This window comes from Musa acuminata, chromosome BXJ1-7 (genome assembly GCF_036884655.1).
Source record: "Musa acuminata AAA Group cultivar baxijiao chromosome BXJ1-7, Cavendish_Baxijiao_AAA, whole genome shotgun sequence".
NCBI lineage: Eukaryota > Viridiplantae > Streptophyta > Magnoliopsida > Zingiberales > Musaceae > Musa > Musa acuminata.
This window is the reverse complement of record NC_088333.1, coordinates 34,411,398-34,424,995: the sequence shown is the minus strand read 5'-3', so window position 1 is coordinate 34,424,995 and position 13,598 is coordinate 34,411,398. Positions and strand designations below refer to the sequence as shown.

The window sequence follows — 13,598 nt, the reverse complement described above, 5'->3', positions numbered from 1 at the left end:
TTACTTATTAATTTAAAAAAAACAAATAAATATTTATCTTTAAATAAATATTAAAAATATTAGAATGATAAATTACAAAATTTATCCGTCAGTTCTGTATGTATATTCGCTCAATCTTCTCTCTGTAAATACACATTAAAAATGTTTCATAATCTTCTTACAACAAGTTGATGTGCAACATCGAGAAATAATCAAATAACTGAGTCCATTCGCATTATGGATATAATGTTCCAACCCGTCGTACCATAGATATAACTATAGAATATTGTGATAATTGAGATATTTTACATAACACTTGTAATCACCAAGCACAAATATGTTCTTAAACTGTAACATTTAGTTGATAACAGATCAATACATATGTAAATCCATTCAAAGACGCACCTTTAAGCACTGAAATCATCCCCAAAGCTTACTGAATGTTGCCGTCGTCAGCAACCCATTTCCAGAAATGTCTCCTGACAAAGATCGCCTTCTCCGTTGCTTCAAACTCTTCCCCCTTCTCTTCCGTCGAGAATTCCCCTTCCTCCGGCAGTCCATCGACCTCCGCATCAACAGAATGGACCACGTATCGTGCCGGGAGGCCCGGATAGGAGACAGAAGCCTTCTCCTCTACCCTCATCTGATACGACCCCGGCAAAATTCTCACCGCGTCCTTGCCTAGTTCCTCACGGACTGCACGGGCGACAGCCTCCTCCACGGGCTCCCCGGGCATCATCTTCTCGGAAAGGATACGGTGACGGTAACGCACCGCGCCATCGGAGAGAAGCTGGTGAGATTCAACAAGGACGGCGCCGCGAGGGTTACGAATTCTGAGGGTAGCCACGTTGACAACGCGGAGGAGGGTAGAGGCGTCGTCTTCCTCGCCTTTCGTCTCATTCTGGGAGTGGGGGAGGAGGAGGAGCGAGGCCTCGCCTTTGCAGATCTCGAGCCAGAGATTACGGAGGGATTTGGTCCCAGGGGTGGCGCCCCAGGAGGCAATGGCGTCGGCGGGAAGTCGGGGGCGGATCCAGTCGAAGAGGGACTCCGGCGAAGAGAAAGCGATGGGAGGCGTGGGCGAGGCTGCACGTTTCATCGCTACCGCGTGGAGCAGGCCGTGGTAACGGCGGGTGAGAGGGGCGGGAGGAGGTAGTGGGGGTTGAAAAGGTAGACGACGGAAAAATCGGCAGCCGCGGCCTCGAAGAAGACGAGACCAGGGGCGAGAGGGGAAGGCGGAGAGGAGGGCGGCGATGAGACTGGCGGTGACGCCTGAAAAGGAGAAGCAGAGATGAAGAGAATGGATGAGGTCGGTGGAGATAAAAAAAAAATCTCTTTAATTTTCTAAATAATTATTTTTTACAAGGATGATTTATTTTCAAATATAAATTATTGGACGATTTTTTTTATAAAAACAAATATTTATATTTTAAGTATTTTATAAACAGCGTTACCATTCATGGTGTTTTTCTCGTGCCCTTCGCCCTTTCCCTTTCCCTTTATTGAAAATCTCTTTAATTTTCATTGAAAATCATCTAAGCACTCTTCAATACAATATTTTATGAAACTGAACACATCTAATAAGATTAATAATTAATATTTATGATAATTTAAATTAAATAAGATTAATTTACAGTATTTTTAGATAAGATTACTAAATAATTATAATATAATTCAAAAACACTATAACCAAGTTTGTTGAACCAAAGATACTACTGTAACTGATTTAATTTAACATCGAATTAGTTTGAATAGTTTGGTTTAGTTGGTCTCGGTAGGAAACTCAAAATTTAAATTGTTAGGAAGGATATATTTACTATTTTAAAAATTAAAGATTTTTTTCGATATTTCAAAAATAAGAACATTATCCGAGAAAATCACCCTAAAATGCATCGTTTATGCTTTATTTATTATTGGGAAGAACAAATACGTCCTTCAATTTTAGTTATATTAAAACTCTCAGATAAACAAACCCCTTTATCTATTATTTTTCCTCAATTTAACGCAATCTAACTCGCAAAAAGAAAACTCCATTATTTCCAACCGTATAATTAAGACTGCTCTTTCTTGCTGCTACCTGAATCATCTCGTGTGATGATTTTATCAAATCAATTGGCCTCGTTGTTCCGTGACTGACAACATACGTGTCACGGCGGATTGGTGGCCACGCTTCGTCTTCTTTGGACCCCAAGAAGCAAACAAAACAGTGAGTAGAAAACATGGGAATCCTTTCCCTGTAAACGATTGGAATTCCCACACGCCTCCTCTTTCTGCTTGCTTACAAACCACACACTCCCACCGCCAGAATGCGGCAGAAGCCGCTGACTTCTCGGTGTAGGCAACCTCGACAGCGAGAGAGAGAGAGAGAGAGGGAGAGAGAGCGCGAGAAAGGGAACTCATATTAGGTGATCAGCGGCCCGACTATATCCCGAACAAGTCTGAACGAAACAGAACACAATAAGGAGGCGTGACTCCGTGGCCACTGGGTTCCAAGTGTCCTCGAGTTTCCCAAATCTTCCACAGAGGTTGGAGGAGGCTAGCTACTGTTTCTACCTTATCCCTGTGCTTGTTCTCAGCCTTCTTCTTCTCCTTCTTCTTCTTCTTCTTCTTCTTCTTCTTCCTTTTGCTCTGTTACCTGTCTACTCTTGGGTTGTCATGGCTCTCGCTGCCGGTCTGTTTCTGCTGCCTGCTCAACTAAAGCAGCACAGCTGTTGTCCGGATCTTAGAAGGGGTCCCTTGTTAGTCTTCGGCAAGCCGAGAGAAAGACGAAGGCGATCCATAGCTCCGGTATGCTTTCTACATATCGTGATATCACTGCTGTTGTCTACTGTTCTGAGATCATGAACATCTACGGTAAGGAGGCAAAGAAGAGAACATGTATGGATTATATCCTTTTTGGTGTCTGATAACAGTTTCCGATCCATCTTTTCTTCTGTTGTTTTCTTTTTGCCTCCTGAGCTTAACAACCAAATGATGTTGTATTAATGGATTTGTCTATTTCTGTATACATATCTGCAATTCTGAATACTTCATGAACTTCTTCACGATTATAAATATAAAAATATATTGTATCATCAACCTGCCAATTGCAAATAAATACTATCATGACCAATACCACAACAGAGAAGCAACGAACGCAAAGCATGATTTCACGTAGAGCGTGTCTCTGTATCTTATGCAGAAGACAACATATTGAGATCTCATGTGCTGGTAATCGTGATTAGGTTGCGAGACTATTTGGGCCGGCAATATTCGAGGCTTCCAAGCTGAAGGTACTGTTCTTGGGGGTGGACGAGGAGAAGCACCCGGGGAAGCTACCCAGGACCTACACCCTCACCCACAGCGATGTCACCTCCAAGATCACTCTTGCCGTCTCCAACACCATCAATCGTGCTCAGGTATCAATCGACCTGTCATAGGCACATCTCAGCTTGCACATATCTCGTCGTCGACAGTTGCTACAGAGCTTCTTCGTCTCCCCTGTTTTTCGACAGCTACAGGGATGGTACAACCGGCTGCAGCGGGACGAGGTGGTGGCCGAGTGGAAGAAGGTCCAGGGAAAGATGTCCCTTCACGTCCACTGCCACATTAGCGGCGGCCACTTCCTCCTCGACCTCATCGCCAACCTCCGATACTACATCTTCTGCAAGGAACTCCCAGTGGTATAGATACACATATGTATACTCGTGCAGTCACCAACTCGCTCGCTCATGATTTCATCATTATGAGTCCTTTTGCACATCGAGTGATGGACACTGTGCGTTGGATGATGCGATGAAGGTACTGAAGGCGTTTGTTCATGGCGACGAGACGCTGTTCAACAGTTACCCGGAGCTGGAGGAGGCGATGGTGTGGGTCTACTTCCACTCGAGCCTCCCCGAGTTCAACCGGGTCGAGTGTTGGGGGCCGCTCCGGGATGCGACCTCGAGGGGGCGTGGCAAGGCCGGGGACGCGTCGTCCTCCTCCTCCTCGGGATCGCCGATGGACCGGCCGCGGCAATGCCAGGTGGAATGCGACTGCTGCTTTCCTCCACAGAGTTTGATCCCCTGGCCACACGATCTCGAAGAAGAGTACCAGGAATCCGCTGGCCAACTGCAACAGTAGGAAGGCACGAAGCAGTCTAATCATACAACACAGATTGCAGAAACCGATATCCTAGTTCTTTGGATTGAAGATTATTTGCATGAACTGTACTACAGACAGTTGCAGAGCATGCTGGAGGGAAGGCTTATGAATAGTAATCTGTAAATACATTATCTTAACGCGTGTAGAAAGCTTTAATCGACCATGTCTTTGAGACAACCTTGACCGATGATTTTGCCTCGAATTTTGGTGGGTTGGGGGAGACCTGGCGGTGGCGGTCAAAGAGTGCTGAAAGCTAGCTAGGTAGGGAGTTTCGGAGCAATCCTGCTCTTGGGGTACGTTGAACTTAGTTTTGTCATGATATATTTCTTTTAATTTTCCTAACACCAATTTATTGTGCACACAACCTCTCACTTGATGTAGTTGATTCGGCGTGATCTATCTCTTTATTATTGTCATGCTTGAAAATAAAATATTTATTAAAATCATCTTTAATATCTAATTTGAATAATATTTAAACGAACAAAGAGACTGAAGTTCCTAGTTAACAACTAAGTGAGTATCCATCGAATATTTTTTTATATTATAAAATAATTTTTTTAGTTTGATTGGTTATAAAAAATCAATCCAACTATAATAATCGATGTTAGACATTGTTCATCCTCATCTTATCTTATATCTCATTCTATTACTTATTTGTGATAAGTAGATGAGATTTCCTAACAGTTTGAGGAAATCTCTCTACTCTGTTGAGGGAAATCCTCTAATCTGTTGAGGAAAATTCTCCCTTCTAACTTGTATAAAAGGAAGGAGGATATGTTAATAACAATCAACTACTTCTACAACTTGTTTATTTATTTATTTCCTAACATGGTATCAGAGCAGACTATCTTAATGGTAGACTGAAAATAGTTTTCGACCAACTTCTGGAAAGTGGAAAAAATGCGAGAAACGTCAGATTTATGGGAAAGAGGATATATCTATGTGTACTTAGAGAAGTGATCTACAAAAATAACATAAAATCGGAACTTATCAAAAGATAAGATTGGAGCAGGACCCCAAACATCAGTATATATAATTTCAAAAGGTTTAGAAGAGGAAATGGAAGATGAGCCAAAAGGCTGCCGATGACTCTTATTACTAAGACAAGCATCACAATGCATCATAGAATTAGTGGACTTAAAAAGAGGAAGAGAGTGATGAGATAATAATTTCTGCTGAATAAAGGACGAGGGATGACCAAGTCGACGATGCCACACATCAATTGGAGTCACAACAGAAGAATGAACAGTGGGCTGGGTTATTCGAGAGGTTGACGCCCATTCGTAAATGTTGTCTTTATTCGGGCCTTGGACCAATGATGCCTCCGTGCTCAAGTCCTTAACAAGAAAAGAATCAGGAAAGAATTCAATGGAAGTATTGTTATGTTTGCAAAATTGAGAAACAGAAACGAGGTTGCGTTTAATATGAAGAGCACATAAAACATCATCGAGCGTAAATGTATTAGAGTCAGAATTAAGCGTTGTGGAACCAGTATGAGTTATAGGAAGTCCATTACCATCACCGATGATGATATCTTCATCGCCGCCATAGGGATTGTGAAGAGACAAATTCTGAAGATCAGCGGTTATGTTATGAGAGGCACCAGAGTCAACAATCCAGTTGGACTGGCTAGGTGTCGGAGAAGTTAGGAGATTTGCCTAAGGCCAGTGTGACGAAGCAGGGAGGCGGGGACGAGACCGGCAAACTTTAGCGGAGTGGCCGACTTTGTCACACAGTTGGCAAACGACCCGTCTTTGATGGCTCGGTAGGGCAGGACGCCAAGACGGATGATGGCTGGAGTTGCCACTTTGCGAGAAGTGATGACTAGGAGGATAGGAGGGGTATTGCATGGAACTCACAGAATCAAGAGGCACATTAGCCAAACCTTGGGTGATGTTCGGTGAGTACCGAGTGCTCTTCCGTTTAGACTTATGACTGACTTGAGCAGTGACAGTTGATCCAGGTAGTTTGTCCGCACGCTTCAAGTACATCTCGTAGTCAGTCAGCTTATCATAGAGATCTTCAAAAGAGATTGGCGAGTCGCGTGCCCGAATTGCAGCAGCCAATTCCTTGTAGTCGGTGTCGAGACCATTGAGGGTATGAATGACAACCTCTTCGTCACATAGGGAATGACCTATTAAGGCCAAGTCATCAATGATAACCTTGATGTGTTGTAGATAATCAGAGATACTACTTCCCTCTTGTTTTGTCACCATAAGCTTGGATAGAAGACTGAGCTTGCGAGTACGCAAATGATTTTCCAGGGTGGTTTGCAGTGTAGACCATGCATCAGCAGCTGTCACACATGAAGATATCAAGAGAGCAACAGATCCAGCAACTGAAGCTTGAATGGCTTGGAGGATGAGACGATCTTGACGTAGCCACAGTTTGTGAGCTGGATTGGGTACTGGACTGGGATCGCCGGGGATGTTGAGCATGGCCGGAGGACATCTGAAAGAGCCATCAATGTAACCTAGCAAGTCGTATCCAAATAAAAGATTAGAAAATTGAGCTCGCCAGGACGCATAGTTGCCACCCTTTGATAACTTAAAGGGTATCAGCGTGGCAGCATTGATGGAGATAAGCCCTGTAGAAGAACAAGAAGTGGGAGTCCCTACAGGAACTGAAACATCAGAAGAAGTGAACGAAGACATTTTTTTTTTTTTTTAGAAGAAGTGGAGAATGAGGGAGGGGGCTGCTGCTATAGATTGCTGCAGCAGATTGGGCAATCTATAATAGTGCCCAAAGTTGTCGGCAACTGCTGTGGATTGCTGCTTGCTGCAACAGATTGTAGAGGCTGTAGTTTGCCGAAAGATGGCCGCGAAAACTGCAGCGATTCTCAAGACTGTGGTTCGCTGCTGTTGATTGGTGCTTGCTGCAGTGGATTGTAGAGGCTGCAGTTTGCCGGAAGATGGTTGCGAAAACTACAGCGGTACTCAAGACTGCGGTTCGCCGGGAAATGGCCGCGAAAATCTGTAGTGTTACTCAAGGAAACTGTAGTGAGAGAAATCTACAGCAATTAGATGTAGACTATGGTTCGCTGCTGTGGATTGCTGCTTGCTGCAGCGAATTGGAGAGGCTGCAGTTCGCCGGGAAATGGCCGCGAAAATCTGCAGTGTTACTCAAGGAAACTGCAGTGAGAGAAATCTGTAGCAATTAGATGTATAGAGAAAAGTGGCAGCGAAAGCTGCTGTGGTAGAGAAAGGAAGATGCAGCAGTTGCGGTTGCTGCTGGCTGGGAAGCGGCCGCGACAGCGAAGGAGGAAGACGCAGCAACCGTCGTTAAGTAAGGAAGACTGAGCGAGGAAGACACCATCGTTCACCGTTCGTAGCTATTGAGGAGGAGGACACCGCCGTTAAGGAGGCGCCGTTGTGTAGAGGGAAGTGGCAGCGAAGGCTGCTGCGGTAGAGGAAGATGCAGCAGTTGCGACTGCTGCTGGCTGGGAAGCGAGGAAGACACCACTGTTCGCCGTTCACCGCTATTGAGGAGGCAGTGAGAGAATGTTTTCCTCCTTACGTGACGACGATGGAGAGTGTCTGCTGTAGGCAACAAATAGGAGAGGGAGCAAGGCCGACGAAGAAAAGCAAGATCGGCGATGAAGAAAGAGAAGAAGTGGATGAGCAGAGCCAAGACGATGCTCGTTACTGGCTCTGAATCCCTGTCTTGTGCTTCTTCAGTGACTCCGCTTGAGGCAGCATGTTACTGTGGTCGTTTGGCCGCTTGGCTAACACACGGCGATACTATTGTCGCCAAGGAATGTTCTACAATACCGATCCCCCTTTGACACACTATTTCACAAACCCCCTAACCTTCGTAAACTCCGAGTGTTCGGTTGTTTATGTTATCCTTGGTTACGTCCCTATGCCTCTCATAAGTTAACATCCCGATCTACTCCTTGTGTTTTTATTGGTTACTCACTTGAACATAATGCTTTCCGCTGCTATAATCTCCACACTCATAAAATCTTCATATCACGTCACGTTGTCTTTGTTGAGTCTAACTTTCCTTTCCAAACCCTTCCATATCCTGCCATACAGACCACTTCACTATCTCACTGGGGTATACCTTCGGTCCAATCGGACGAGCCTCCCATGACTTCGTCTACTTTCTCCCCTCCTGATCCGCACTATATCACTCCAGTTCAACACTTGCCCGTTTCTACTCCACTCCACTCTTCCCCACTTGATGGGGCAATATGTTCCGAGACACAACCATCCTCTTTATCTCCTTCTTGCCCAAGTGCCCCTGACGTGTCTCCACTTGACCCGACTTATGCCACAGATCCTCACCCAACATCACCTCCCAATCCTGTCGTCTCTAATCATCCTATGACCACTCGCTCTAAGCATGGTATTTTTAAACCTCGTCAGGTACTTAACCTTCAAGCTATCATGAATTCCTCATCCCCCAACGTTGAACCCACCACCTTTACTCAAGCCCAAAAATCTCCACATTGGCGTACTGCCATGAGTGAGGAATATAATGCCCTCCTCCATAATTCAACGTGGGATCTCATTCCTTTCCATCCTTCACAAAACATCATCGGGTGTAAGTGGGTCTTTAGAATTAAGCGGAACCCAGATGACTCTGTTGCCCGATATAAGGCACGCTTGGTCGCCAAAGGGTTTCATCAATGACCTGGGGTTGATTTCACTGAGACGTTTAGTCCTGTTGTTAAACCCACTACAATCCGGCTCATCTTGAGTCTGGCTACCACTAAAGGCTGGCAATTACGACAATTGGATGTTAATAATGCATTTCTACAGGGATCTCTATCCGAAGATGTTTTTATGCAACAACCCCCCGATTTTACTCATCCTCAGTATCCACAGCATGTTTGCAAACTTCGGAAAGCCATTTATGGACTTCGTCAGGCTCCGAGAGCTTGGTACACTGAACTTAGCTCATTTTTTCTTTATGTCGGCTTTTTTAACTCCAAATCTGACACTTCGTTGTTTCTGCGACATTATCATGGAAACACAATGTATATTCTGGTATATGTGGATGATATTATTGTCACAGGCAACAATCCCATCAGCATCCAACCGTTCATCAAACAACTGGCAGCTCGATTCTCGCTTAAGGATCTCGGACCCTTGAGCTACTTTCTGGGCGTCGAAGCTACATTCACATCTTCCGGTCTCCTTTTATCACAACGCAAGTACATTCAAGATTTGTTATTAAAGACAAACATGCAGGATGCAAATGCAGTTACAACCCCCATCTCTACTAGTGGTTCTCTCAAATTATCGGATGGAAGTCCTGCTACAGAACCCACTCAATACCGCCAAGTTGTTGGCTCTTTACAATACTTAGCTCTCACGCGTCCAGACATCTCATTTGCTGTCAACAAATTATCACAGTTTATGCATCAACCATCTACTCTACACTGGTCTGCGGTCAAGAGACTTCTACGATATCTTAAAGAGACCTTAAATCATGGACTCTTTTTTCGTAAACACTCTCCACTTTGTTTTCATGCCTTTGCCGATGCTGATTGGGCAGGTAACCTTGACGATAGAACATCCACATCAGGGTATATTATCTTCCTTAGTGCTCATCCAATCAGTTGGAGTTCTAAGAAGCAAAAGACAGTCGCTCGGTCTACAACTGAAGCTGAATACCATGCCATTGCTGCTACCACTGCAGAACTCAATTGGATCACGAATCTACTCCAGGAACTCAACATCGATTCCACCCCTACAATATATTGTGATAACATTGGAGCTACCTATCTGTGCGCTAATCCGGTATTCCACTCTCGCATGAAACATATTGCTATCGATTTCCACTTTGTACGTGATCAAGTTATCCGCCGTCAACTTCGTGCTTCTCATGTTCATACGGCTGATCAATTGGTCGACTCATTTACGAAGCCTCTATCTCATAAATTTTTTGCATTACATCAGTCCAAGATTGACCTCCTTGATCGGAGCACCATCTTGCGGGGGCATGATAAGTAGATGAGATTTCCTAACTGTTTGAGGAAATCTCTCTACTCTGTTGAGGGAAATCCTCTAATCTGTTGAGGAAAATTCTTCCTTCTAACTTGTATAAAAGGAAGGAGGATATGTTAATAACAATCAACTACTTCTACAACTTGTTTATTTATTTATTTCCTAACAATTTGGACATCGAAAGGATCATGTTGAGAACCTCATTGGACCTCAGTCTTCTTATAAGTTAACACCAATTCAAGCATCTAAAGCCTAGGTTATATCCTAAAGAGTCTTTACACACATGGATTCGAAATGAGTTGAGTTGATCCAACTACTATCGACGTTCATCCTAATATTTTGACTCTAGAAGAAGGATGCATTTTGTCACATAGACTCTCTCAACGAGTGCTCTAATAAGAATATTCCACCTCATTCTTATAGTGTCTTCACCTATATTACCCAACTACTTATGTTTTTGGCCATTAGTATTTCCTCCTCGATGCAGACTTCTCTTTAGTATTAGTAGATATTCAATTATCTTGGTTTCTTTTCCCCGTATGGAACATCTACTAATATGATGATCCCCTTGAAAGTTTTTTTTAGCAATGACCTCCTTGACCTCCCACTACCAAGGTCAATGGGCTCCATTACCCTCATCCAATGACATTCAAATTGGAGATCTAATCGGCGGACTCTATTTATTAAACTATATGACACAAATCCAACAAATTGACTGACATCTAAAGGGCATGCATGCTCCATCTAGAAAAAGAGGAATCGATAAACACCACCTTAGCTGAATCTCCTATTGTCCAAAAGATTAAAAACAAAAAAAGCTGAGTCCTAAAATATTTTGACTGCTTATCTTGGAGGCATTCGACGGAGGTGCGAACCCCACAAAACATATAGTGGTTTTCTGCACCCATATGACAGATGCCTTGATGTGTAATGCTTTCTTTATGACATGATGAGTTATTATGGTTTCTCTATGATAAGATGAGTTGTTGTGTTTTCTTTATAACATAACAAGGTATAGCTCGTGAGTGATATTCTCATAGATGAGCTCCTTAAGGAGTTTAAATAATACTTTATAAAGAACGTGTGCCTCGAGCATATAACTACGACCTTATATACAATCTGACTAGTTAAGGAAGAATTATTGGTAGACTTTATCACTAGATTAATAAATAAGACCTGAGGAATCACTAACAGAAACCCTTCAGGCCACATTCAAGCATTCATATTTAGGCCAAGACCCTATTAGTTCTTATGGTCCTAAGTAATCGATCTCTCTATCCAGGTTGCTCCAGTGCATTAATTAGTACATCGTAGCTAAGACATTAGTCTCTACAAGCGTGGGGAATCATGCAAACATATGAAGTATGAGTAACTAGCCCTGACCTCAAGATTGCCTTAGCGAAGAGGGTCGAACCAAGTAGGCCCATCCAAATCATGCATAAATTTAACTCCCTTCAACATGTTTTAGATAAAAGTCATTTTCCATATCAAAGAGAAGGGTTACTGTAGGACCGTATCCTAAGACATCCTCATCGATGAGATGTGACTAAGCAAAGTATTATATATTCCATTAGGATCATAGCCATGATATCAAACATTTTGATTTAGATGAGTAGATAGAAGAACTCATTTGCCAAGGGCACCTTAGGCACTTTGTGCACAAGTGATGAGAGTCATATGACTCTGGGGACTAGTAGAGAAGCATATTTATGTTATAATCGATGGTTCAACCTCCAAAAGAGGTAACTCATTGGTTAGCAAAGTATAAGCTCGAGTTACTATTGAGAAGTGCCTGGGGTTGGAGGGAGATCTAAAGATAACTTTAAAGGAAGAGAAGACAGAACACCTTAACCTCAATCATATCATTATAATGCCCTTATAGTCTCCATTAGAATGATTAATGCATTAGTCAAGAGTATTATGATGCCTTCCATATGTTAGAATCGGTTACTAATTACTAGACCTCGGTGTCTTCTTCTTTGTTGGGGTTCATTGGTGATTCAATCTACCCCATTGACATTGTTAATATACATGTGACGTTCAATTCAGAGCTCTACTCTAAGACAATCCATAATAAAAAGAAAAGTATAAACAAAATGCCTAAAAGTTGAAGAGGTAGAGGACAAAGCAACAATAGTTGGTGGTGACATGATTACGATTGAGATAAAGGTACTGGAGGAGTTAGGATTATCGTCGAAGGGCACCATTAGCTACATCGATATGATTGTATTTTCAAGATAGTCAATATATAGGTTTTCCTCAACTATCACATTGAGATATCTTACCATGAAGTGAGCTAATGCAAGGAGGTACTTGTTTAAACGAGGCATCCCTTACCTCAAGAGCCTCTTCTTGAACTTCATCGATTCCTTATATGTGATAATGGTATTTATTGCTTTGCTCTATTTAGGGCCAATATCACCTCGACCTCCTACTAGACCTTTAGTTCTATAATCTGAATCTATGGAAATTCTTCTTTAACTTTTTTTATTTCATAATGGTACTTTAGCAGCTCAACCTCCATCATTCGGTTTTGACCTTGAATAATTTTATTAGCATCTCTTTGATAGTGCCTCCATTTGCTATTGCATCTAAGCCAACTTTGCCTCCAAATCAATCACTTTCGACTTTAGGTCAATAATTATTTGTGGATGGATCATCTTCGCCATCGATTCGACCACTTTGACTTAGAGTTTGTTCACCTCATTTGTGTATGGGAGATGATGACTATAGAATTCTTCAATCAATCAATCAATCAATCAATCGATTCGATCACTTTCATTTTTACTTATGGCATCGTCATGAGACATGAATTACTACAATGGGCTTGGTTGCAAGCCTTGGACATTTTATTTTAATCGAGATATATATATATATATATATATATATATATATATATATATATATATATATATATATATATATATATATATATATATATATATATATCAAATGGAAATTCGGTACATTGGAAACGTTCCCAACTTACTACAATGGGCTGAGTCAACTGTTCCGATGGAATAAGTAGCGTCTCAAATCATGAAGCAACTTTGGCTACAATTGTTGACCAAAATACCAATTTCCGTTCTATGCGACTATGATTGGGATAAAAAATTCCCTATTTAGTCTCACATCAAATAATCTAATAATAATGCCTGACTTAATACGTTCTCCATCTTGTATTGGTGGACCCAAACACCTATTCCAGGTGTGAATATTTTCAAATGTGAAGGATAATATTTATAATAACCTTGTTTGATCTTTTATGTTAAAAGTTGCTTCACCGACTCTTGCATCTATGTAGCATCACATTCAACAACGTGGAATTCAAATCATAAATTTGCCACCGAGCACATAAATCAACGCTCGGTCGCATTCGCCGTGGACACGTCACATATAAAAACCCAATTATATATATATATATATATATATATATATATATATAGCATAGTTTTTTGCTAAAGACCTTTTATAGTCACCAAATTCTCATTCCGCATCCTCATCTGTCCCATTTAAGTCCCTTGAATTGCTATATTGATC

General features: G+C 42.1%; 2 protein-coding genes across 3 annotated transcripts; one reads left to right on the top strand and one right to left on the bottom strand.

The window, feature by feature from the left end:
* Positions 1-246: 246 nt before the first annotated feature.
* LOC135679087 (uncharacterized) lies at positions 247-1,289 on the bottom strand. Its single transcript, XM_065192495.1, has one exon. The coding sequence runs from the start codon at positions 1,073-1,075 to the stop codon at positions 413-415; it is 663 nt and encodes a 220-aa protein (XP_065048567.1). The 5' UTR covers positions 1,076-1,289; the 3' UTR covers positions 247-412.
* Positions 1,290-2,407: 1,118 nt separating this feature from the next.
* Positions 2,408-4,264, top strand: LOC135679086 (protein STAY-GREEN 1, chloroplastic-like). Of its 2 annotated transcripts, none has more exons than XM_065192494.1 (4): positions 2,408-2,763; positions 3,201-3,374; positions 3,477-3,638; positions 3,757-4,264. In XM_065192494.1, exons 1-4 carry the CDS (start codon positions 2,632-2,634, stop codon positions 4,078-4,080), a joined length of 792 nt encoding a protein of 263 aa, XP_065048566.1. In that variant the 5' UTR covers positions 2,408-2,631; the 3' UTR covers positions 4,081-4,264. The 2 variants fall into 2 exon arrangements, with proteins under 2 accessions (XP_065048566.1, XP_065048565.1); XM_065192493.1 differs by having other exon boundaries at positions 3,471-3,638.
* Positions 4,265-13,598: the final 9,334 nt, after the last annotated feature.